At 37.2% G+C, this 27,325-nt stretch overlaps 1 protein-coding gene across 3 annotated transcripts in view; it reads right to left on the bottom strand.

Annotated features, from left to right (window-relative positions):
* The window catches only part of LOC122552694 (alpha-actinin-2), a 109,207-nt gene that overhangs the window by 11,229 nt on the left and 70,653 nt on the right, over positions 1–27,325 (bottom strand). For all 3 annotated transcript variants that reach the window (XM_087991234.1, XM_087991232.1, XM_087991233.1), the window contains exons 8-18: positions 25,765–25,850; positions 24,096–24,188; positions 22,224–22,454; positions 21,033–21,180; positions 18,329–18,479; positions 12,864–12,972; positions 8,876–9,016; positions 7,350–7,532; positions 6,571–6,705; positions 5,312–5,491; positions 1,770–1,916 (exon numbers count right to left, since the gene is read on the bottom strand). In XM_087991234.1, the coding sequence (XP_087847360.1) occupies positions 1,770–1,916; positions 5,312–5,491; positions 6,571–6,705; positions 7,350–7,532; positions 8,876–9,016; positions 12,864–12,972; positions 18,329–18,479; positions 21,033–21,180; positions 22,224–22,454; positions 24,096–24,188; positions 25,765–25,850 (1,604 nt within the window). The remainder of the gene's footprint in view (positions 1–1,769; positions 1,917–5,311; positions 5,492–6,570; positions 6,706–7,349; positions 7,533–8,875; positions 9,017–12,863; positions 12,973–18,328; positions 18,480–21,032; positions 21,181–22,223; positions 22,455–24,095; positions 24,189–25,764; positions 25,851–27,325) is intronic.

Genomic DNA, 27,325 nt, shown 5'->3' on the forward strand with positions numbered 1-27,325 from the left:
GATCAATCTCAGATTTAAAATTAAAATAAGTGGCCTACCATAAACTTGCGATTTTTGGAAGAGAATTCCAAACTAGTTCTACGCTTTGCAAGTAAAAGTGTTTTCTAATTTAGTCTTTGGAATAGAGCCATGAGATTATTAGATTAGATTAGATTAGATTACTTTAAAGTGTGGAAACAGGCCCTTTGGCCCAACAAGTCCACACCGACCCGCCGAAGCGCAAACCACCCATACCCCTACATTTACCCCTTACCTAACACTACGGACAATTTAGCATGGCCAATTCAGCTGACCTTTGGAATGTGGGAGGAAACCGGAGCACCCGGAGGAAACCCACGCAGACACGGGGAGAATGTGCAAACTCCACACAGTCAGTCGCCTGAGGCAGGAATTGAACCCGGGTCTCTGGCGCTGTGAGGCAGCAGTGCTAACCACTGTGCCATTTGTGTAATCTCTCCTTGTGGGTTTAATATCACTTTTACCAGTTGAAATCTGGTGCAAGTCTTGAAGTAATTTGAAAGGGTTGAAACCTTCATTATCATCATCATCAGGTAATTAATATAGGATGGGATCAATTACCCCCTCTGGAAGCACAAAGGCTTCTTTTGGAACTAATGACTAAAAAGCTAATTTTTAAAAAAAACTTTGTTGAGCAGCTTTGATTTAATGTTACCTATGAACCCAGGTTGGGCACTTAACATGCAAATACCTGCCCACATCTCTTGATTAGGATGGAAATTCTGACCTGGGTGCTGGTGGGAGGGATCAGTTGCAATTGAGCCAGTGCAATGGACTCTCTCCTTCTTTAAGGAATTTAGAGGCATTTTGGAACTTTAAGGCATTGAAAGAGGCTATTCAGTCAAGTACACTTCTGCTGACTCTTGCAATTAGCAATTTTTTAGTTCCATTTTCCTGCTGCTTCCCTGCATAGTCTCATTTGTATTTTATTTTTAATATATATAGACCATGCATTCTCAGATGTAGATTTAAAAGAAAGCGGAGAAAAATAAGTAAGCAACATAAATTTAGCGTATCTTCAACAAAAGAATGTTAATACATTAATGCCATTTCAATGGAGAAAGCACCATGCCATTAGTAGGAACGCTGTTTAATTTAGAAATAAAATCAGAATAAACTGCTGCATGAATTTCAAATTATTTATCTTAAGGTATTAGGTGCTTTAGCTATGTGCATTTACAGCAAATTTCATACCATTTCAAAGCTAGGGATGACCGAGTAAGCACAGCTAACATATGAATAGTAAAGGGATGATTTTGACACTTGATCTGAATTAAGTCGCACTGTATCTATGACTCTTAAAAGCAACTGGAAGCTAACGTATTAACCTGAATACTATAACTTGATTTTTCTTATGGTCATTTTAAAAGTATTAACACAAATTAGGCTCTACAGCAGACTCCGCTAATTCTCTTTTACTGAGTAGTCATTATAGAAAATGTACACAATTTTAAAATGATTAAGTTGAGTAATTGTGAATCTGTAAATGATGTCTCAGCACTCTGACGGCTAATCAGGTGCACTGTCTGTCTGAAAACATCAGAATAATCAATTAGGTTATGAGAGGTGAATTTTCACTTAGTTCTCCTGTTTGTCTATCATTACTTCTGTGATGGAGCAGTAAGATACCCTGGATAATACATTATTTCATGGGATGCAAAAGTGACAGATGTCATCATAAAATCAATATTTACTTTGAAAAGATGTTGAACATATTTATATAAAACCACTTGATAAAAGAAACACTGTACCCTATCAAAATGGCTGAATGAAGATCTGAATTCATTCATCTGTTGTTGGGTGATTCCTTTAGCATCTCTAGTTAAAATCTGGGTCTCAATTTCATTCATGGATCTGGCAATTGTAGTAAGAAGCATCTCCCAGCCAACACGGATATGCTATCAAAAAAAAACGAAACAAGTTTAAAAAGGTTCTACAGTAATACACAAGGATATATTTACATCTCACTGAATACAAGACTCAAACCGTGCACCCTTGTAACTTTTTCAGGTTTCAAGGGTACACGGTTCTGGACTTTTAAATGTTGAGATTACATTTTGTGCCATGTTCCACAAAGTTCACTTAAATAGTATTTTTTTTTTACGACAAAGAACGTGTTCACATCTGTGAATCATGTAAATCTAAAGATTAAGCTAGATAAAACAGAACTGTACAGCACAGAAACAGGCCCTTTGACCCAACATGTCTGCATTGACCACAGTGCCATTCTAAATTAATCCCATCTCTCTAGAAATGGTCCTTTTTCATCTGTTTCCTGCCTGTTTATGTATCTGTCTAAATTCCTCTTGAACATTGCTATCAGCTTCCACCACATGCCCTGGCAGCATGATCTAGCTACCTACTCCCACCATGTAAGAAAATTTTCCTCTCACATCTTTAAACCTTCCCATCTCACCTTAAATCTCTGCTCCCTAGTATCCATGCCTCTCAATTTTATATCCTTCCATCAGGTTTCCATTCAGCCTTCAAGGCTCTCGTGAAAGTCAACTAAATTTCTCCAACCTCTACTTATAGCTAATAAACTTAAATCCAGGAAAAAAGTAGTGGGTACACTACTTTCTCACCATCTCCAAAAATTTGGCATCCTGTACTGTGGTGACCAGAACTGCATGCAATTCTCTAAATGTGGCCCAACGAAAATTTTATACAGCTGCAACATGACTTGCCAACTTTTATACTAAATCCCCTAACCAATGAGGCAAGAATGCCATACGTATTCTTTGCCAAATTATCCACTTGTGTTGCCACTTTCAAGGACCAATGGATTCGCATCCCAAGATCCTTCTGTTTATCAACTTTCCTAAGGGTCCCGCCATTTACTGTATACTTTCCTCTTGCAATTGACCTCCCAAAATGCATTACCTCACACTTGTCTGGCGTAAACTCCATTTGCCGTTTCTCAGTCCAATTGTAAATGATTTATATTCCCCTGTGTCCTTTGACAATCTTTCTCACTATCCACAATTCCTCCAATTTTCATGTTGTCTACAAACTTACTATTCAGCCCCCCTACATTTTAAGCACTGATCTTTGTGAACACCACTGGTTACAGACCTTCAGTCAGGAAAAAAACCCTCAACAACTACCTCCCATCTTCTATGACCAGCCAATTTTGTATCCAGTTTACCAATCTTATGTGACTTAATCTTCTGGATCAGACTAAAATTTATTCAAACAACTCAAATCAAATTTATGAGACAAGACCTCCCCTGCATAAAGCCATGATGACCATCCCTAATAAGTCCAAATGAGAATAAATCCTGTCCCTAAGAATCTTCTCTAATAATTTCCCTACCACTGATGTAAAGCTCACTAGCCTATAATTTCTTGGATTATCCCTGTTGCCCTTCTTAAAAAAAAAATTGGCTATTCTCTAGTCTTCTGGGACCTTACCTGCAGCTAAACAAGATACAAATATCTGTGTCAAGGCCCCAACAATCCCCTCCTTCAGTATACTGGGTTAGATCCCATCATGCCTTAGGGAAATATCTAGAGTCAGATGTATAGCACAGAAAGGAGACCCTTTGGTCCAACTTGTTCATGCCAACTAGATATTCCAAACTAATCCAGTCCCATTTGCCAGTAGTTGGCCCATATATCTCTGAACCCTTACTATTCATTTACCCATTCAGATGCCTTGCAAATGTTGTAATTGTATCAGCCTCCTCTGGCAGGTCATTCCATACATTCACCACCCTCTGAGTGAAAAAATTGCCCCTTAGATCCCTTTTGAATTTTTCCCCTCTCACTCTAAACCTATGCTGTCTAGTTTTGGACTCCCCCCACTGCAGGGTAAAAACCTTGTCTATTTCTCCTATCCATGCCCCTCATGATTTTATAAACCTCTATAAGGTCACTCCTCAGTCTCTGATGCACCAGGGAAAACAGCCCCAGCCTATTCAGCCTCTCCCTATAGCACCAATCCTCCTGGCAATATCCTTGTAAATCTTTTCTGAACTCTTTCAAGTTTCACAACTTCCTTCTGATAGGAGGTAGACCAGAATTGCACACAATATTCCAAATGTGGGCGACCAATAAAGGAAAGCACACCAAACGCCGCCTTCACCATCCTATCTACCTGCAACTCCACTTTTAAGGATCTATGAACCTGCACTCAAAGATGTCTTTGTTCAGCAACACTCCCCAGGACCTTCCCATTAGGTATATAAGTCTTGCTCTGATTTGCCTTTCCAAAATGCAGCACATCACATTTATCTAGATTAAACACCATCTGCCACTAATCAGCCCATATTGTAATCTGAGGTAACCTTCTTCCCTGTTCACTACACCTCTCATTTTGGTGTCATCTGCAAACTTACAAACTAAAGCTCCTATGTTCACATCCAAATCATTTATATAAATGACAAAGCAGTAAACTCAGCATCGATTCTTGAGACATACCACTGGTCACAGGCCTCCAGTCTGAACAGCAACCCTCCACCACCACCTTCTGTCTTCTATTTTTGAGTGAGTTCTGTATCACAATGGCTAATTCTCCCTGTATTCAGTGAGATCTAACCTCACTAACCAGCCTACCTTGATGTTTTTCAAGACACCCAACACCTCCTTAATATTGACATGCTCTAGAATATCAACATATCCTCTCTCATTTTACCATCATCCAGGTCCTTCTCCTTGATGAATACTGATGTGAAGTACTCATTAAGTATCCGACATGCCTTGGGATTCTCCTTGATCCTACTTTCAACAGGACATTTCATGGTGCCTTTTAGCTCTCCAACTTCCTTATTTAAGTTATTTAATCATTACTATTGTTAAAATTGTTTTTATACTTGTTAGTGAAGATCTAATATGCACATTTTTCTCCTCAGAAATATGGTTCCTGAAGTTGAATTATTATCAGTGCTAATATTTCTTTTGCAAGTGATTGTATTTAAGCACCAAAATAATTAACTTGTCCAAAGAGAAAAATAAGCCCAAGGATAGACCAAGTATTATACAGAATATCAAAAGCTCCCACTTAAACTATGTCCAAGGAAGAAAATGGTATACATTCTTTTCAGAACTTATGTTCCATTGGATTAAGAGACAGCCCCTTTTACGCTATTGTCCTTCTAATTCATTTAATAAGATTGTTACAGCTCAGAGTTCAGTCCTCTACTAGTTTCTTGCTGCTGAAAGGTTTATCTGGCAATTGGGAATGGCTGGCCTTTGGATCACATCAAATATAACATATATTGTTGGTAGCTTATTCATTCACAAAGCCTCACACAAAAACAAGACAACATTCATATTAACATCCACCGAGTACCTCCATCGTATAATTGGTGTGCTTGTTATCAAAGATTAGGGCCTCTTGAATAAGTTGGTGATCTCCTTCCAGTTTGTCAACATTGGGTTTGTAGTTAATGATGACCTCCTCCAACTGTTTCAATTGATTCATCTGATCTTCCAGGGTTCCAGTCATTTCAATAGAATTTTGAGCTATTTCCTGTATTTAAATACAGTGAATTACAATATGCAAAGACCAATATGAGATTTATTCAGGATAATTTTCATGATGATTAAATAAATTGCAGGATCCCAAATATGCTCTGGCAACATACCTCAATAATAGTTTGAATCTCTACCTTAATTACTGTGCAAAGGGTAGTAGAGTTCTCAGTGTCAAAAATAGAAATTACTGGAAGAGCTCAGCAGGTCTGGCAGCATCAGTGGAGAGAAATCAGAGTTAACATTTTGGGTCAAGTGACCCTTTCTCAGAATTCTAAGCTCTCAGTGTGTGCATGAAGAAATCCATTCTCAACTGACTGGTATGTGCATTTACTTATCTTAATTCATTCCCATAAGTGGTCTCAATGGAAGGCTTTCCTTGCTGAAAATTGTGTAAATTTTCAGCTATCCACCGGATCGGAGGGTGATTGGAGTTAAACAATAAATAAATCAATCATTTTGGGGCTGTAATAATAACAAGTTTTAATTACATAACTAACTCATTTGAATGGGTGAATTAAACTGAGCCACATTGCCTTCTATTTGTTTGTATCTTGTGAACTTGCGACTGGTCTACATGAGTGTAACTTTCTATGAAAGGATGACTTCTATAGAAAGGAAAAGGAAAAGCCCAAGCAGAATGGAGACAAGGAAGAAAATGATCAAAAAAGAAACTGGACATAGAAGAGCACAACTAAAAGTCTAGTCTAAGAATGGGTTTTTATGAGGTCTTTGCAGAGATTGAAGGAGACAGTAAGAAAATGGAATCAGGAAGGGAGTAGCTATCGGTGTGGGAGAGACATAGGCATCAGTGGAACCAGCAAGCATTTAACATAGAGGGTAAATTGTTTTTTGCAGAAATATGCAGGTACAGTAAATCTTTTCAAGGATGGGTAAACTTTGACTAGTCACTTCTCAGAACAGCTTACTCTTTAATATAAATCTGTTTCTTTATCCCTTTTAGATGCTATACAAAATATAAGTTGTTGAACATGAAACATAGATTATTTTAAGAGCTAAAAAGAAACACATAGTACTCAACTGAATTTAAACAGCTGGTTAAAATTCCTAACTTACCTCCATCTTACGCTGGATCCAAGGTCCAATGACATTTGCCTGGCTGGCAAACTGACGACGCAGACGTTCATTACCATGTTGCCGTACAAGCTCCTCTTGCAGGGCTGCATCTCTCTGAGGAACCAATTGCTTCACCTGCCATTAAAAACAACTGAATTTTAATTCAACATATATGGAGCCAATTAACTAATTGAAATTGTTTTCATCACATGCTTGCATTCTCAAATATCATGTCATTGAAGATGACAAAACTGAACACTGGGAATTCATTTCTGTTGCAGGTAAGACATCAGTAGTAAATCTAAATAAAATGTTGAAGATATAGGGTATTGGTTTAATCAACAACCACCAAAGAACAGAGTAGTGACGATAAATCAGTTCATGCAATATTACACTATTCTATTAAGAGTAAGGCATTATGGGCAGAGACCTAGTGAACAATCATGTATTCTCTATGTCAACCTTGTTCCCTGCACTAAGAGCAAATAAGTATCATAACCATATTGAAGTTTACAAGAGGAGAAAACTGTTGCAAATCTGAAATAAAACCAGGTGTTAAAAATAGATAGCAAATCTGCCAGAAACCAAAAACAAAGTCTGCGTTGGTCTAGACCACTTAACTGAGTCTTAGCAAAGATTCTACAACTAAATTATTAACATATCTTCTCCCCTTTCACTTGTTGATGAAAATGCCATTCGTTTCCTGCACCTCTGATCTTACTCAAGACTCAACCCATTTCTGGTTGATTAATTTGTTAGCATATTCCGTTTGGTAATACCTTGTCCCATTTGGCAATGATCTCATCACGTGATATCATGCTATAAGGATTTGACACAGTGGATGAGATGTTATAGGATTGAGTAATCTTCTGTACTTCATTAAGGATTCCCAGGATGGCTTGTTTCTCGCTGTCTGCTTCTGGTAAGGTAGCTTTAAACTGTTCATGTGCTGCTATCAGACTCTAAAGATTAAGAGGAATGGGTCAAAAAAGCATTACACTTCATGTATGTGGAATTTTGAAAAAAATAAAAGTGGCATTATCTAGAAAATTGCAATTACAATAAAATAATATTTATTTTCTCCTGTTTTGGTATGCTTCCAATCAATAGATTTTCTTTTTGTAAACACAACAGGATCATTATTAAGATGTGTTACTGCAATTTCATAGCTTAATAACAAGTACATACATAAATATTCCAATATTGCTACACTGTTAATAATGGGTTAGCATTGGTGCTCTTTGTCATTTTCAGGATAAGGAATTACAAATGACTAAGTAATTTCATTGAAACACTGATGCTGGTTATCTATCTATTTTGATCATTCTTTCATATATTTGCCACAAAGCCCAGGAATATCCTCTGAAAACAAGCCCCAAAAGGCTATACAAGTTTAATATTAAATGTTTTATTTTACATTTTAGCTTCTTACAACAGGAGACATGAAAGATGGATTCAAAAGAGGTGTTCAAACATTCGCTGGTTTTAATTTAGAACTAATGTGAAAATATATTTGTAGACATTACATTTACACAGCTCCAGTTAGTAATGCTGAGAGTCTAATTTTGTGCAAGCATCTAAGCTCCCACCACTGGAGCTGAAGGTAGGAGATGACCCTGCTTTGGCAAATGAGGCATTTATAATTTCAAAATTCAGTCCCAAAATTCAGTCTGCCTCTCAGAAGTGCTGTGGCAATCAGAGGGCAGTAGTTCAACAATGCCATTGCTAATGATTGCCATTGCCTAGATTGCAGCTACAAGAAAAGGATGCCTTAATGATTGGGTACCCTTGGTGAAGGCCTAGGGGATTGTGGGTTCATGCAGGAAGGCCCAACAATTTGGTGAGGGCAGCTGTGGGGTGAGTCATGAACAAATGTACCATTATGGACACAGATGTGGCCACTGCCTTAATGTGGGCCAAGGAGTGCCTAAAAATGGAGGCCCAATTGCCCCTCCCACTCAGAATTCACCAGGTTTTATTGATGGTCTCCAGAAGTAGCATCTCACCATTCTCCCCCCCCCCTCCCCCCACCAGACAACTCTGGCAAAATGATCAAAGAGGTAGGAGTTTGGCCACTTAAATAGTTCACAATTGGGTGCCTAGCAGGCAGTGATTTCACAGCTTCCCATTGATGTCATTTTGTTAGTCTTCCCACTTCAGAGACTGTCACCAAAGGGCAGCTAAAGTTTCAGTGAAATGATAGAATAATGTCATGCAATAAGAATGAATTGTTAGTTTAACAATATCAGTATCATTAATATACTCCATTGCTGTCCGGTGTTTTGCTCCAGTAAACATACTGTACCTGGATTTCTTCAATACTGTGAACAATAAACATGTCTTGAAGATCTTCCATCGCTCCTTCCATCCAGTTTTTAAATGGGGCAGCTCTTTTAGCAAACTCCAAGAAGAGCTGATCGATGGTTTCCTGTAATTTCTCGGCTCTCTGTATTTAATTAATTGAAAAGACCAAGAATGTTTACTGTAACATGAAAAGATTGTGAAGTTTCATAATCATTAGTTGGGGAAGTATATTTTTCTTAAAGCATGGACTGACAACTTTGGTGGCACTATGCTGAAGCTTCAGAGTGCAGCTTATACTATTATTAAGTTTCTGGTCTTGATACTGCTAAGACATAGAAATGGAGAAAAGGTAACAAGGACACTCAAATAGAGTACATGCCAAGGCCTTGTCTTCCTCACTTCTCTGTCATAATAGCAGAAATGACTGAAACAGGTCATAAATGAGTAAAACAAATGACAAACAAACCTTATCCTTAAAAGCAAAGCTGAAATGCTAAACCTACATTTTTTTCTTTGGTCTGAACTAAATTTATACATCATTAGTTCGCACTTAAGCTTACAGTTCACGGGTCCAAAAGATATTTGGTGAGTCACATACAGTATTCATAAAGCTGGATGAAATAGCTTTAATGCTGTAACAGAGCCACTGTGTGGTGAGTATGGGCAACTACATAGATGCAATACCAAGTTTTTCAACTTCATGCTTCACAGAATTTTTTATACCAAGATACTAACTTACTTAAAATATACTCTCCATTCAAATAATAAAAGGCCCTCAAAATGATTATTTTTCACTATACATGGGTCTTCAATATCTCTTGGCTACAAAGTAAATTATCAAGCTGGGTGCCATGTTATCTACTGATCAAAATTTTGGATAAATTGATTCAAAACAAAAATGTATATGATTCTGCAGGTTTTTTTCCTGTTAATATATTTAAGTCTTAAGTCACTCGATTAAAGAGGAAGTGGTATGTTGGACCAAATCAGAACAATTTGGAAATGGTAGAGGGTTACGGCTATCTCAAAGTAATGAGGATGGAGAAAGATAAAAAGTATAGTGGTCACATATTACATCTGTATTCCTAGAACATTAATTCAGCAGTAATGATATTGATATTTTTCCAATGACTCTCCAAAGAAGTCAAATTCAAAGCTGTCCACTAGATACATTTGAATTATTTCAATTACATTATGACAGAGATAGCAAGCCAAACCACATCAGCCTGTCACTGTATTTGCAACATAGTGAAATTAAAATATTCAGTGACCTTCAAAATTGCTCAGTTGTTCCAAGCAGACTTTATGAACAACAGATCTTGAACACAAAGTTCATGACCTAAACAAAAATTATTATTAACACTAACGTCACATTGTTTAGCTTTGTCCTGCTAATTAATTAATTTCTATGATTTAAAGGGGAGGTGATGGCCCAGTGGTATTATCACTGGATTGTTAACCCAGATACTCAAGTAATATTCTGGGGACCCAGGTTCCAAACTGTTCTTTGCAGATGTTAGAATTTGAATTTAATAAAAATTTGTAATTAGAAGTTTAAAGATGATCATAATCCATTGTCAATAGTTGGAAAACCCCATCTGGTTCACTAATGTCCTTGAAAGAAGGATACTGCCATTCTTACCTGGTCTGGCCATAGCAATGTGGTTGAGTCTTAACTGCCCTTTGGCTAATTACAGATGGGTAATAAATGCTGTCCGAGCCAGAGATGCCCACATCCACAAATGAATTTAAAAAAATAAACCCAATCTTCTTTGAACATAACTTCCACTCTCACATAGACTGACAGATACACACAGTTAAAAAGAAAATGCAAAGAAATGTAATTTGCCAGTTCAGTTAAATGCTTTCAAACAATGGATACAAAACCTTCCTTCCAGTCCTTGAATAGGAGTTGTTCACAGGCACGATAGTACATCTAATTTTGAAATCACTGGGGAATACAACCAATTTTAGCAGACTGCAGATTTCTTTCTTTCTTTCTTATATACTGGATTTTGTTTTTCAAAACCCTCAACAATTCTTCAAATGGACAGAAAACTAAAGAGAGTGAAAAACAGCAGCCTGCCTCGAAACTTCCAAAATAATTTTGCATCTACTCAAACTAGTTTTCTCCCTCTTTTTCTTTTTTCATCAATATTGTGTGTTATTGGCTGCTTAGTATTGGTCGTCCCTTGAAATGACCAACTCAACATCCAACCAGCTGCCAGCTGAATCATGCAGTGTTCCTTAGATTAGTAATTAAGTTGCATTTATCTTCTAGGCCAGTCACCCAACTGCAACTGGTGTTTGTTTTCTTCTCTTAAATTATGCAACTTTTTAAAGTTCAACTAACCCTAACCTCAAATCTTAGCTCTGCCAAAAAGAGAGAAAAATACAAGAAAATAGTGAATTCAGTCTAAGAGCAATACAAACTGAATTTTATTTTGATCATTCTACTCTTTTTCAAATAATGTTGCAATATTACAAAAGCATAGTGCTAGTTTATTCACTTATCTATCTTTTCACTTTTCTGTAGTGAAGTGCTTACTGCTGCATTAGTTGGATTTTAAAAATTAAGCTGGCAAACTTGGTAAGCGTATGGTGCCCAAATAGCACCCCAGTAGATAATGCAACATAAAGAAAAAATGCAAAAAGTTGTTGTCATATAAGTAGATTCACAAATAGATGCAGTTGATAGATCATTAAACCACCTTTTACTAAGATAACCAGCATGAAAAGCAGACACATTCAAGTTTGACGAAAGAACCTGGATTCTAACTTAAATTTTACTGAGATCATGGATTTCTCTTTTGTTGGTAAGAAGTGCTTAAAAAGTGAGCGCATTCTGAATCAAATCTGCTTTTGGCTAAAGCAAAGTTTTGTGTGGGTTTTTTTCAGATCTAGTATAGCATTTTTCACAAGGTTTATGAAGTTATTCTGCATTAGCATAACATTAAAAAAACGAAACCATTGTTCAAAAAGAAAACTAATCCTAATCTGGTGATAGTGTTATCTAGACAAGGTTACTTCCACAAATTCAAATCCGACTTCCAAATTTTTCACAGCAGCCATACAACTGTGACCATAAACTGCCACAATGCATCAATGCACAAACAACAATGATAACATTTAAAATTGACAAATTCTAGAATAAATTGTTCTATGTTGAACAAGAAGTTTCTATAAGCAAAACAAGCCCACAGTTTGGCATTGAATTTTAACAATTAGAATTAGCTATGTTATGGACTAAACCAAATCCCCTTCAAATATATCAAGAATGTTCCAGTTGTAATTCAATTGGTTACACTACTTTAAGCAATACACATTTTATTTTTACTCTACAGTTGCAATACGAACAAAAAGAAGAATTTGTTTAACTTTAACTCTATTGGAAAACTTAACAGAATAATAGCTTTTTTTAAACTACTAACCAGCAACTGTTCCAATATAGTAACATTCCATAAACACACCCTTGGCAAAAGCAAATTTAGTGGAATAGATTGTTTCACATGCAACGTTTCTCCAGTCCAGCACAAAAGAACATCAAGAGAAAATTCTGTTAGAGAGAGAACTCAAGCACTTTGCTGCAGAAGTATGTATGACCATTTCAAAATGCCAACAGCTACTGAAAGCTAAACTAAAACCCTGGTTCTATGGAAGTCTGACTCCATCCATTCATGCTACTTCTATAGTTCCAACTTGAAAATAAATCAAGGCCTTGTAAGCAGTTTACTTTTTTAGCTTGGAACAGACAACTTAGCACGTCTGACTTCATCTATCTTCATTAAAAAAAGACCAGGAGAATATACACCTCTTAAAGCTGCATGAAACCTGAAAATTAATTGTACACTTAAATTTGCTGACATAAAATCATCGGCCTCAAAATGTTCATGTAGTTAGTATTGTACCCCTCATATACAAGGTATAATTAAGCATACTATTCAGGGCTTAATCTTCATTCACTTATTTTTTATTAAAATATATCTCACCTCTAAAGCCTCTCTTCGTTTCTGTGTGAGTGTTCCAAAATTGTCCCACTGATCACAGATTTTCTGGCACCTTGCATTTATTTCAGCAGCATTGTGATAATCCAATTCACTTCAAGGCAAAGTCAAGAAAATTGATTAATTGTTATCATTCATTTTTTGTAATAAAGCAACCAGCTCTAAATTGAGTGCCTTATTCAATATTATATGAAATCAGCTAAATATTTATAGCAATAGATTTATATTTAGAATCCACTCCCAATTATTACTTTATAAACCAAAAGTTTAAAGTGGCTATATCAATCAGTTTCTTAGTCCTGCAAATATTTTAGATATACCCTGCTCCAAAATGAAACCTCACATTGGTCTGAAAATCAGTTTCTTAACAAAAATCTTGAATAAATTAGGATTGCAAACCTGAAACTGCTTCAGAGTGAAAATGCATGAATTTTAATTGTGCAGTCACAAAGAAAATAGGACCACTTATGGGCATTCATTTCCAAAGCTGCTCCATTATTCAATTAGAAAATGATCTTTTGTCACAAACACCGACAGTAAAGATGATAAGCACAGAAAAGGTTCATACCATCTCAAAACTACAATGAAATTACATTTAAGCTTGCTATCTTATTGTGTACTCTTGGCTACTGGGACATTTTCAGATGCATAATTCATACATTGTGGCATATCTATGTTAAAAAAAATATCAGTTATGAATGTAACTGAAAAGACAGCTTGTCAAAACTTTGTCTTGCACTCATCAGGACATTTGCAAAAATACAGACAAGTGGGAACAATATTTTTGTACTGTATGAGAAGAACATGTTGATTGCAACAATCAAAGTCCATTTGCCAACCAATGGAAAATGCATCATTTAGATGATGACTGACTGTTAACTGCCAAACTGCATTTAAATTTAATATGAGATGGTTATCAGGTGTCATTGTAGGGTCCTCTTTTGGGCAATGGTTCCTTCTGTCAAATTGCTAAACAACTAATTCTGGTGTCGGTATAAACTGATCCACAGGTAAAATCACCATTTTCCACTGTTGTTCCTTTAAGTCTTGCATGTGAAAATTTGTGTTCAGGTCCTTTACGTCATGTTTATAAGCATTATTGAAGTGGGGTTTTGGATGCTGTAGTGGCTTTCTGGTACTGGCTTCTTCCCATATAGCATATACTTGGGAATGCAAGGCATAATATCTAGCATACACGGCTCTGCTTGAAGTGCACAAGGTAAATGGGAGATATACTTTTGAGAGACATTCATGACTTATTCCTTCTATTGGAAGGCATTGAGCAACATAAACACTGAAAAATCAAATCACTAACATTAAGAAACCCAACTAATTGGTCAAATAATTCAATGTTGTGGTCAAAAGTTCTAAAAAAAAAATCCATTTTTTCCATATCTGCTAAATTTTATATTTGAAGCATTTTAAGATTTTCTTGGAACTGTTAGGTTTGACCTTCATTTCCACACTTGGTAGCCTCTGTTTTTAGTGGTGTATATTATTAAATTTTTTATTTCTTTTCACAAGACCAGTTACCTTTTACACATAATTACATTTTAGCTCTTAGATCTTCACAGCAATCAAACTTACAGATGGTACATTACTTTGATGAAATTAAGCATTCTAGATTTCAATATCCCAGGAAATCTTAAGCATTACATCCTATTTTTTAGGCTTTGTAACTACTTCAATCTTTGAATCCTTCATGGTTATCGTATATAAAAGTGTGCCTGCTCATGTAACGTGAAAGGGAATATCAAGGAAAATAGTTTTTTTTGTTCTTTCATGGGATGTGGGGCATTATTGAAAAGGACATTTGTTGCTGATCCCTAAGTTTTCATGAGGTGGTGGTGAAGAGCTGCCATCTTGCTGCAACTCTGAATGTAGACAGACTCTCAGGACTACTCGAAAGTGAATTCCAGAGATCTTGAACCAGTGTCAGTGGAGGTAGGGTTATAGAGTTCTAAGAGAGAAAGTGAGGGCTGCAGATGCTGGAGATCAGAGCTGAAAATGTGTTGCTGGAAAAGCGCAGCAGGTCAGGCAACATCCAAGGAACAGGAGAATCGACGTTTCGGGCATAAGCCCTTCTTTCCTGAAGAAGGGGTTATGCCCGAAACGTCGATTCTCCTGTTCCTTGGATGCTGCCTGACCTGCTGCGCTTTTCCAGCAACACATTTTCAGTTATAGAGTTCTAAGTCAGGATGGTGCGAGACTCAGAGGGAAACTTATAGCTGATGATGTAGGATGAACAGAAGTTGCCCTAAATCTCCTGTTTATTTCCTGTGGTTTTACTATCAAATTAGCCTATGGCACTACTGATACAAATATACGCAAGCATTAAGAACAAGCATTTGTTGTTGAGCAGGAAATGGATCATTCTACAGTTTTTAATGTTTGGCTCTTCACCACATTTGAAACAAGGATGAGGAAAGATGCTCACGGGCAGAGGGTAAAGAAAGAAAAATGGATAAACCATGAATGCTAAGTTGAAAATCAAGATGAAGTTTTTTGTTGCAAGTTTTGTTCAAGTGACATTTTCTAATCAGTCAGGCATCTAGTAAATATGTGGTGTGTTGTATGTGCTGTGACTAGTACTTCAGATTCTTGTTTCATGGGAATCCAGCATTTATTGCCCATTCATAATTTTCCTTGGCGTGATGATGGTGAGCTGCCTTCACTTTTCACTGTCTCTTCCTAGATATCTGTGACAATAGAATCATTTATTCATCCATTCTGGAACTGCTGCAATCCATGTGATGTGTCAATATGAAATTATGAAAGGAGCTCCTGAATGTTTATAGTTTAATACAGTTTCCTGATGGTACTCTTCTGCGTAAGTGCAGTATATTCATTCTTGGGATAAGTGTGTTGTTGGCATTTATTGCTCATCCCTAAGTGCGCTTGAGAAGATAGTGGTGATCTACCTACAACTGAATGGCTTGGCAGGCTATTTCAGAGAGCAGACAGAAGTGCAGATGCTGGAGATTAGATTCAAGATTAGAGTGGTGCTGGAAAAGCACAGATCAGGAGCAGGAAAATTGATGTTTCAGCCAAAAGCCCTTCATCAGAAATGGGTCTGGAGTCACATGCAAGGTAGGGCAGCAGATTTCCTTTTCTAAACAATCCAGCAGGATTATTAACAAGTCTAGAATTCTAGATTGAATAATGAATAGATTTGAACTCAACTCCATACATTTATCTAGGCCTCTGAATTACTAGGCCAGTAACATTACCACTTTCTAATCATCCCCATAGTCCTTTCTACTGCCAATGTCCTGAGGTACTTCATAGAAATAACAAACAAAATTTGAGACCGAGGTACATGGAATGATGTTAGGACAGACAGCCTAAACCTTGGATAAAAATGTTCAATTTAAAAGGAACATCTTGAAGGAGGAAACAGGGTTAAGGAGGGAGTTCCACATGCTAAACCTTTGTAGGTACAGCTAATTGTGCAGAAATTAAAATCTTAGAGGCTCAAGAGGCCTGAATTGGAGGAGTGCAGGTACTCTCTGGGCTTTGGGGCTTGCCAAGATATGTAAGAGCAAGACTATGAAGGGGTTTGAAAACAAGGCTTTGAATGTAAAAGATTAAAGCTCTGCTTAATTAGGGGCAATGCAGATCAATGAGCACAGGGGTGATAGGTGAATGGGTCTGCAAATTAGGACATAGGAAACAGGATTTGGATGACTAGATTGATGAAGGGTAGAAGAAAAGAAACCGGTCAGGATCATATTAAGAAGCATACAGTGTGTTAGGTTTCATTCGGAGAGGGATTGAGTTCCGGAGCCGCAATATCATGCTGCAACTATACAAAACGCTGGTGTGGCCACACTTGGAATACAGTTCTGGTCCCCATATTTCGGGAAGGATGTGGAAGCATTGGAAAAGGTGCAGAGGAGATTTACCAGGATGTTGCCTGGTCTGGAGGGAAGCTCTTATGAGGAAAGGCTGAGAGACTTGGGTCTGTTCTCATTGGCAAGAAGGCAGCTAAGAGGGGATTTGATAGAGACATACAAGATGATCAGAGAATTAGACAGTGAAAGTCTTTTTCCTAGGATGATGACGTCAGCGTGTACGAGGGGGCATAACTACAAATTGAGGGGTGATAGACTTAAGACAGATGTCAGAGGCAGGTTCTTTACACAGAGTGGTAAGGTCGTGGAATGCCCTATCTGCTAATGTAGTCAACTCAGCCACATTAGGGAGAGTTAAACAATCCTTAGATAAGCACATGGATGATTTTGGGATAGCGTAGGGGGACGAGCTGAGAATAGTTCACAGGTCGGCACAACAGAGGGCCGAAGGGCCTGTTCTGCGCTGTATTGTTCTCTTATTCTATATTAGGGCAGTGAAGTCTAAAGTAAAAGAACTATGCTTGAAGATGTCAGCAGCAGATGAACTGAGGCAAAGTTGGAGTTGACAACATCACTGAAGTAGAAATAGGCAACCTTTATGACAGAACAGATATATGGCTGGAGTCCCAATTTATACCAAACCATGTTTCTAGTTTGAAAACTGCTTTGTTGGTTGTATCTATTGCAATGAGAAAGTACTTGGCAAACTAACAAAGCATGGAATAAATGGCATAGAGATGTTTGGTCTTGTTAGAATGAAGATGACGCAAGGGCTGTTTATTTTCCCTCCCAAACAACTTTCTAAAAGCATTTTATTTTTATTTTTTTTGAAAGAGTTAATGGTCTCCTGAAAATGTTTGAGAAAAGCTGTTTTAGTCCCTGTTTAACATTTATGTAGCTTTTATGATCATATGCAAATCCTAGTTAGACATCTCTTAGGACAATGTTTCAGATTATACTGCTCTCTTACTCATAGCACTACTGGTGACTAAGTACAGCTGCTGTTTTGATATTCTGATGCCAGAGATTTGAGATCAAAACAATCAGTAGAATTCAACCACTTGTAATACCTTTCATGAGAAAACACACAGAATGGCTTGTGAGAGTGTCCCATTGCTGCTGACAGGGTCACTACTCTCACTTTCTTCAGTTAACGAAGAACAACCGGGTTATTTTTCTGAGAAATGTATCAGCCACGAAAGAGCAGAGCGCATCCCTCTACAATGCAGTAGTGGGCTTGAAGTAGGTCCTTCCCAAATGTCATTACCATGGCTTCTATCAATGTAATCTTCAATTTATTTTTGAAAAACGTATTAATGGTGCTGTCAGAATAATAATAAAACCTACTGACAAATGAGGTGGTACTTATGCATTTATAACTTTGAAAAAATATACAAGAGGTTTGTCTTCTTTTTCCTCCTAAACACTTTACTTAGAGTACAATCCTTATCCTGAAGTAATGGCAATTAAAATAACCTTTTCAGCTTTATTTTTAACTTGGTCACTATCATTTGGAATTGCTACACAGTACATGATTGTTTGGAAGCCAAATATTAATGAAGTGTCATCAGCCGTCAGCCTGCAAATGGAACATACTTCAGTTCCTGCGCGATGGCAGCAATCTGCTCCACTCGGTCCTGGTGTGCAGCCAGGTCACTCTCAAATGCCTCATGTTTTCTCAGTAAAGCCCGCACTTCAGTCAAGGAGGCAGATTCATAATCTTTCTGCATCAAAGTATAGTCTTTCCCTGGGTAATACAAGAATCTATATTAATTCAGTTAACTTTTTCCTCAAAGCATTTCAAATGTTTAGTTCAAGATTCCTTTTAAAAAAAGATCAAGATGGGTTATTTTAATTTGTGATTTTTCTTCTTTATGATACGCTTGGAGACTGTTCAGCCCATCAAGTCCTGCCAACTCTGTCACACAATCAAATCAGTCCCATTCCCCTGCTTGATCCTCAGTTTTGCTAAATTTACTTTCCTCATGTTATCTAAATTCCTTATAAAATCATTCATTGTCTCTGAATGCACCATCCTCACAGGCAAGTTCTTATTACCACTCTCACGTTAAAAAGGTTAGGTTGTCATTTCCTGCAGGAGGGGCATGTTACATGTGTTTCCAAGCTTTTGTACAATCTGTTACAACCTTTTGAATAAATGGCACACTTCAAGAAGAAACAATTTTGCAGTATACCCACTTGTTTCCTCCATCATCTCAATTTTATCCCCTTTGGCTATATTAATTTAGAATGTTAGAATCAAAAAGACCGATACCATGCTTTTAACTTGATGATTAAAACTTTCATGCATTTTGAGGCATTATTTTGATTGAGTAGAACATTAAGATGAAACAATGTTTGTCTAACATTGATTTTCATTACCTTTGTACAAAATTTCACAACACACTTGGACAGTCATCATGGCACACCAGTTGAAAACTGCTTGTCTAAACCTTTCAATCTTGTACACTTCCATTATACCTCCCTTCAATCTCCTTTGCTGGAAGAGATTTATTGTACTGTTTTTTATTTTTAAAAAATAATTACTTCTGTTTGAACCACTACTGATTCTTAACAGATCGTAAGCTATCAAAAGATCATTTATACACACTGGTGTATCTCCTGTTGCATTGGTCACAGCTGAGTTGCCAATAGGGTTTAGTGTGGGAGTAGCAAGAGGAAGATTGAGGTGGGATAAGTTGTATGTGCAAAAAACTATTGCAATCGCAGAACAGCTGCCAACATGGACAGAAAAGATCATACAGTATTTTCAAAGACAATCAGTTCTCTCCTGTTATCAACCAACAGACTCTCATTATTGGTTGAGATCTTGTGTGCGCAAATTAGCTGCTGCAGTTCCCCATAGTCTTTATTTTGGTTTCAACTTAGTAAAGAAAGTAAGTTGAGAAGACGATATGAGGGGGCTACAAAGATTATGGATAGGCTACGTGAATGGGAGAAAATCTGGTGAATAGAGTATGACGTGGGAAAATGTGAAATTGTCCATTTTGGGAGGAAGAATAAAAGTGCAGCATGTTATGTAAATCATGAAAGATCGCAGAGCTCTTAAGATGCAGAAGGATCTGGGCGTTTTTATGCATGAATCACTAAAGGTTAGTCTGTGGTGAAACCAGTAATTAGGAAAGCTAATAGAATATTACATTCTATTATTTTATATAATATTGAAAGCTAATATTGTTTATTGCAAGGTGAACTGAATACCAAAGCAAGGGTGTCATGTTTCAGTTTTACAGGGCATTGATGGGGTCACATCTGAAGAATTGTGAATAGTATTAGTCTCTTTACTTAAAGGGAGACATGAATGTAGTGGGCGGCACGGTGGCACAGCGGTTAGCACTGCTGCCTCACAGCGCCAGAGACCAGGTTCATTTCCCACCTCAGGCAACTGCCTGTGTGGAGTTTGCACATACTCCCCGTGGGTTTCCTCCCACAGTCCAAAAATGTGCAGGTTAGGTGAATTGGCCATGCTAAATTGCCCGTAGTGTTAGGTGAAGGGATAAATGTAGGGGAATGGGTCTGGGTGGGTTGGCTTCGGCAGGTCAGTGTGGACTTGTTAGGCAAAGGGCCTGTTTCCACACTAAGTAATCTAATCTAAAAGAAGTTCGGAGAAGATTTACGAGATTATTACTTGGAATGCGCAGGTTGCTTTAAGGCAAGATTGGATAGACTAGGTTTGTAATGACTGGACTTTTGAAGAATAAGAGGTAACTTTATTGAAGCATATAAGGTACTGAGAGGTCTTAACAAGATAGATGTAGGAAAGATGTTTCCTATTTTGGGTGAGTCTAGAAATAGGGATACTTGTTTAAAAATAAGGCATCACCCATTTAAGTCTGAGATAAGGACTAATTAATTATTTATTGGGGCAGGCAAACTTGTGAAGTAATCAAATCAGCTATGATCTTATTAAACAGCGGAACTGGCTCAAGTATCTGAGGATCCAACTATTTTCTTAACTCTCCTGATGGATTTTTTATTTCATTTAATGTTGGAGTGGCCATTATAAATTGGTACCTGGAAGCACAGGCAGACTGGAATAGAGGAAACACAGATAGACAAAGGAATGGCAAACAATATGCCCAATCAGTATTTTTTAAATCAAAGAATTGACTATGACTGCAAACTAGGAAACTATCCTTTAGTAAAATAATTAGTTAAAAACTTCTAACATGCGTATTCTCCATGGACTGATCAATAATGCTGTTGGAACCAATATAAAACTTGACAATACGGAAACACATGAATGGCATAGTTTGTCACATTAATGGTGGTGCCTTACCATGTGACCACATTTCATAAGTTGTGGCTTTCTGTCTGAACTTTTCAGCCAGATGATCCAATCGTTCCAATCGTCTTATTTCTGTCTGAAGCCACTCTTCATATCCCTTTTCTGCCTGTTCAAGGCGTTGCCAAGCACCTGCAATGTCCTGGATAAAAATTAGAAGAATCAGATCTTTTTCTAATTTGCTCTATCCTTCTGCATCATAAATCAACTATGACCATAGCACAAGTACATTCACAAGAATCCATTAAGGCAAACCTGAATAGATCACTGAACAAGAGAAATTTTAGGATCTTCCTTTCCCATTTGGATCTGCCAATCGTCCATGTGAGAAAGCTCAGTATTTTAACATTAAACACCATGCGAATCTCTTATTCCCTATCTCAACTATTATCTTTACCTCTTTGACCATGCTTATATACTTCCAATCATGATTTGCTTATTTTTGTACAGTTTTAAACCTTGAGTAAGTCAGACAAAGGAGAGCCAGTGGATGTCATCTACTGGATTTTCAGAAGATGCCACAAAGGAGGCTGCTAAATAAGATAAGAGCCCATGGTGTTAGGGGCAAGGTACTGGCATGGGTAGAGGATTGGCTGACTGACAGAATGCAGAGAGTCAAGATAAAGGTTTTTTTTTCCAGGATGGCAGCTCGTGACTAGTGGAGTTCTGCAAGCATCACTGTTGGGACCAAAACTATTCACGATATACATTAACAATCTGGACAAAGGAATTGAGGGTATTGTTGCCAAGTTTGCAGATTATACAAAGATAGATGGAAGGACAGGTAATGTTGAGGAGGTGGAGCAGCTGCAGAAGGACTTAGACAAGCGAGAGCTGTGGGCAAAGAAGTGTCAGTTGTAATTCAATGTAGAGAAGTGAGAGATTAATGTATTTTAGTAGGAAGAATAGAGGCATAAGCCATTTTCTAAATGGGGAAAGGCTTCAGAAATCCAAGGCACAAAGGGACTTAGGAGCCCTGGTTCAGGATTCTCTTTAGATGCAGGTTCAGTTGGCAGTTAGGAAGGCAAATATAATGTTAACATTCATTTTGAGTGTGCTAAAATACAAAAGCAGAGATGTACTGCTAAGGCCATAAAAGGCTCTGGCCACAAGTGTAGTAGATAAATTTTACAAAACCACCTTAATAACGTTACAAATTTACCACAAGAATTTTAGTTAACATACTGAAACCATTTTTCCCTCAGAGGGCATGAAGGCTGGTCTATTGCTGATCCTCAGCTTGGTCTGCAAAGTGTTGAAGTTGATTTCCAACTGACACTTCTCCTGAATTTTGGGAGGCTTGTGCAAACGACGGTAGTCTCGGAAATCTTCCAATTTCTGCTGCATTGCTTGCATAGTCTTCTCAGAAGATCGATTTTCCAACCAAGGGATGGTCTTCTTAATCCATTGTAGCAACTAACAGGGATAGGAACACAAATTTACTAACTAGAATCATTCTGCATATTCACAGGAGTTTGTCTGAACTCCTATTTCTACACTCACCCTCCACCATTTCCAATACCTATGGGATTACTTTCCCCGTTCAATGTAGTACGAGAAACTTTTCCCTTCATGTTCACACATTCTTCGGAATCCAATCGCAAATAAAATAGATTAAACCTACAGACTTGTAAACAAGTAGAGTTTAATAATTGGAAATAGGAAAAATGTATCAGACATCTTCAACTTAACTATTTAATCTCCAACCTATGATCTGGAAATGGAAACCATACAAAAGTGAGTTTTCTGACAGAAGTGAGAAAAATGCTTAGAATCTATGTTTTCTAAGATTGAGAAATTATTGCTATTGATACACACTGGTATGCTATTTTTCCTGGACATATACTTAAACAATAGAAATACACTTTTTTCAATTTCCTACATTCAAAGTTTTATTTAAACACAATTGGGCATGGATATAATTTCAATCTTTCACAGAACAATTTAATTGGGAGACAAAGCTTTAACATATTGAAGGAAAATAGACAGAAAGGCAGAAAGCCAGACAAAAACTTGGATCAGCATAAAGCTTTACACAATCTTAAGACTGATTAAAGTGGCTTACAGTTAATTAAGTATTTCTGAAGCACAGTCACTATTGTAAAGCTGTAATGGGAGGGAAGATGATAGAACAGGAGAATATATTCAAAAGTTTTTTTGTTCATCATTTAGAATCAAATATTTTACATCACCCAGTTTGTCCTTTCACCTTCTAATGCAAACATACTGACATCAAAATTATTTTACACAATTTCCAAATTAATTTTCTTCCATCAGATCATTTTCTTACTTTTGAAGTTTTCATTTTAATATTAAATATAACAAGGACAACAAGGGATGTGCTCAAGAGACTGACACAAAGGAATATTTTTGTATGGTTTTTCTATAAGTTTCCGGAACTCCTGGTTTCTTCAGGCCTTTTCCCTTTCAACTACTGATGTTCTAAATAGTTGGGTATGGCAAGTGATGCGGTAGAAAGGGAGAGAGAACAAAGAGTCTCAGATGTCTGACACTGCAGCTCTGACCAACTATAGCAATGTAGCAAAACAGAGCCAGGTAAAAGTTGTATTTTTTTTTAAATATCCTCCTGATTTCATTGGCTTTCAAAAGTAATGTAGCTCAGATCGGCATCCATTTAGTAGCAAGTTGTATTATGCTTGTTCTCTTCAAGTTTAAAAAAAAATTAAAATTGCTGTAGTCTTACCAGACCTTTGGACTGCTCCCTCATTAGAGACAGACAGCTGGTGGCGATTTAACCTGAGATCACCACACTTCAGATAAGGGGAGAGGTTAAGGAGAGTCCTTCACAGTAACTTCAGCTGGTGCAGGAATTGAACATACACTAGTGTCACGGATTGCAAACCAGCCATCCAGCCAACTGAACTAAAACAACTTGCTTCTCATCTCCAAGTGTGGTTAAAGCTTTGATTATAAACTACAATATTCTTCCTTTCAGTTTTAGCATTGGCCAATACTTTAATCTGAACTCTGTTGAATGAATGGTAAAGGAAAAGGGAAACATTTCAATTATTAATATCAGAGTGTTTCTGAGTTTACCTCACTGGCCAGCCTCTCATACTCTGCCATTGACTTTTCATTCTCTTGATTCACTGCCAGTATCTTGCAAATCCTGTTGGCTGCCATCTCAGCCTATAATCAGAAATAAACCGCATCTGAGACAAAGATACATGTGCACAAAACATAAAATGTAATTGGAGCATTCTGCTCATGAAGACAATTTAGTGTTTAAAAGTGAGTAGCTTTGTTGAACCATTGTGTATTTATGAGAAATGGAAAATCACCAAAAAAATTTCAAAAATGGAGCAAAACAAAATTTATTGATTACAAATTTATCTAAAGCTTCCACGGATCAAATGCAATGAAAAATGTATGTACCATATTTGAACCATGTTAGAATGTAAAATGAAAACAATGTAAACCAACACAAACATGTTAGTCAATAAATGAAAAGTCTTGGCAATGCTACATTTTCTTAGCTGGTAAATATTAATATGGCACATGTATACATACTACACGTCTTTCCAGTATATTTTGATGTCCAACTTATTTAGTTACAAGAGTTGCAATTCTCAATCTGAACACTTTAATATAAGTTTTGAACTTTCACATCATTTTGAAAGATAAGCACCCCTGGAAAAATGGCTCAAATTTGGGAACAAATTGCCTCCAACTGGTTCTATATCCTGTCCCATTGGCAACTCAAAGTGGGAGTAGCAGCATGGTGGCAGGAGTAGCATGGTGGCACGAGTGCGGGAGTATTGACAAGCTCTGCTTTGGTTTGCTCTCTCTTCTTCAAACGTCATTCCTAAGGTGGTTCCAGGAGAATTCAAGGTTCCCTAGATAGAACTTCATTATGGCCAGCATTTTTGTGCTCTGCAGCTCACTCAATCCCCTTGTGTATTATTTTAGCCACTGGAATAGCATTTCTAGTTGTCTTGCTTTATTGCTCACCTCCCCTTCATTTTTCTGTCCCTCCTTCCTCTCATTTTGCCTATCCCTGTTCTGATTTCTCCAAGTTCCTCCTCTCCATCTCCCTTTCCTTTACTTCACTTCAGTCTTTTTCTTCCTGTTTATCCTTTTCAACTTTCCTAATCAAAATTCTCACTAGGACATATTTCTAGAACTTCAACCAATTGCTTAATTCTTTACTTAAGGACTGAGACAAATAATTACTGCTTGGCCATCCATCAACGTCATCAGGACTGTGTGCTACTGAGCTCATCTGATGGCTACATGCAGGTGTTTTTGCCTCCCTACCCCTCCTCCCCAAAGTTCACGGAGATCAATTAAAGTACTAATACGACTAATATGATGATGAGATCATTCAGTTCAGCACAAGAGGGTTTAAACCCAGGGTCTTCTTGATTTGCATAATTGAATAATACACTATATCATTCATCTGTTCAGCAAACTATCACAACAGTTCCTTGAAGGATGTTTATAATTGATCTGAATTCTTGTGTTAGAATGCTGAAATTCTATGAGTATTGTAAATAATAATTCCAAATTTTGAAATGACTGCATTAACTCTGTCTCCACCTCTTATTTTGTATTGCACAAAAACATGTTAGTAATGGCACAGCCACACAGTTGTTCAAACATCAAGATCTGGCCATCAATTTATCAGATGAGGCACGACTCTCATGCAAACAAACGAACACTTCTCTGGCACAAAATTAATTGGGACAACACAACATTAGAGTACCTGCTCTGCTCCAGCAAAAGCATGATAGAAACACGAAACGTACGTCATAAGAGCCCTCTGATCAGGTTTGGGTGTATTCACAATATCTGGTGAGGGGGGAAAGCACAAGGACAGGGGTAGAAAAAACAAGATGGAAAGCAACAGTTCACATTTGCCTTTGGAAGGATGGTGGGGTTGTAATTTTGTCCATTTCCTAGTTTTAGCAAATGCATTTCCCCACCTACATTCTTGCTGTTTTGCTAAAATTAATAAATGAAGTGAAATATAGCCTTTATTTCATTAGAGAGGCCTCTTCGGAAGAAATCTCTATTGTTGCACAGTGTATCTTTCAGTAAGAAATTTCTATAAAGTTGTAGAATGTTCTGGAAATGTATGAGTTTGTATATGCATATATAAATAAATACGCACACAAATGCTGATGTTAACTGACCCAACAGTGCTTTTTTAAGAGACCTCTAGTGTATGTTATATCAGAAGGAATTCTTTTTGTTGATCAAGGTAACTGCTTAATACTGACAACTGCCATAACAGAAGAAACCAAAGAACCAACCTCAGAGCAAGTGATAGAAAGGAATTACAGTACTATAAAGGATTCAAATAAGAAAAAAAAAGTGATTAGAAACATAAAAAGGTAATATGACCCATTCAGACAATGCTAGATGTAGAAGCTGGAAGTCAGAAGGTTGAGGTGTAAAGGTTTGAGCTGTCCATAGTTTTTGACCTCACCTTCTGTGCACCTGCAAATGTATGGTAGTAACAGGAAACATAAGTCATAACAGCCCTTTCATCAGGTCTTCCTGAATCTACAGTGTCTGTTTAGAAAGAAAATTGTTACTTTTTATAAATTTGCCAAAATTAATAACAGACTAACATTCTAGGTAAGAAAACCTTGGACAAATCAAATACCATCATTAAGTTAAATAAAAGTGTTCAACGCAAGAAATTGAGAATCAAGGATATCTATGCTTTCTGCATTTCCTTGGCATGACAGCCAAATGGGAATTGGAATGCAGTTGAGAACTTTTAATTGTAGATGATGAATTCCAGGCCTGCGGTCATTTTACTGAGAGTATAGCTTGTCAGCACACACTGTGAAGATTCCAATTAGTAGAGTAAATACTGGATCGTCGTCGTCATCATCATCAAGAAATTACATAATGGTATATACAATACTAATCTGAAACTTCATCAGGTTCAAAACAGAAACAATCACCAAGCTACAGACCGGAATTGACATAAACTAATAAAACATGCAGTATAATAGTAATTTATAGAAATTTGGAGGTGACATGCAGGATCTACAAGTTAACTAATGAGTTGAACAGCTTTGCTACGTACATCACAAGTATAGGAGAAAAATGATAGCAGACCCATTCCAGAATACTCCCAGATACCCTGTAATGGTAACTTTGAGCTGTACTCATACTTAAAATTTCTAAAGATGTCTAAATGGAAACAATTGTGAAAACAGTCTTCCTCCACTCATCTCCCCACCTCCTCCCAAATCCAAATGCAGTTACTCACTGTCCACACTCAATACATGAAAAAATACTGAGCATAT

The sequence above is a fragment of the Chiloscyllium plagiosum genome, unplaced genomic scaffold (assembly GCF_037043375.1).
Source record: "Chiloscyllium plagiosum isolate Xiang-an unplaced genomic scaffold, Cpla_swu_hap1 HiC_scaffold_10, whole genome shotgun sequence".
Lineage (NCBI taxonomy): Eukaryota > Metazoa > Chordata > Chondrichthyes > Orectolobiformes > Hemiscylliidae > Chiloscyllium > Chiloscyllium plagiosum.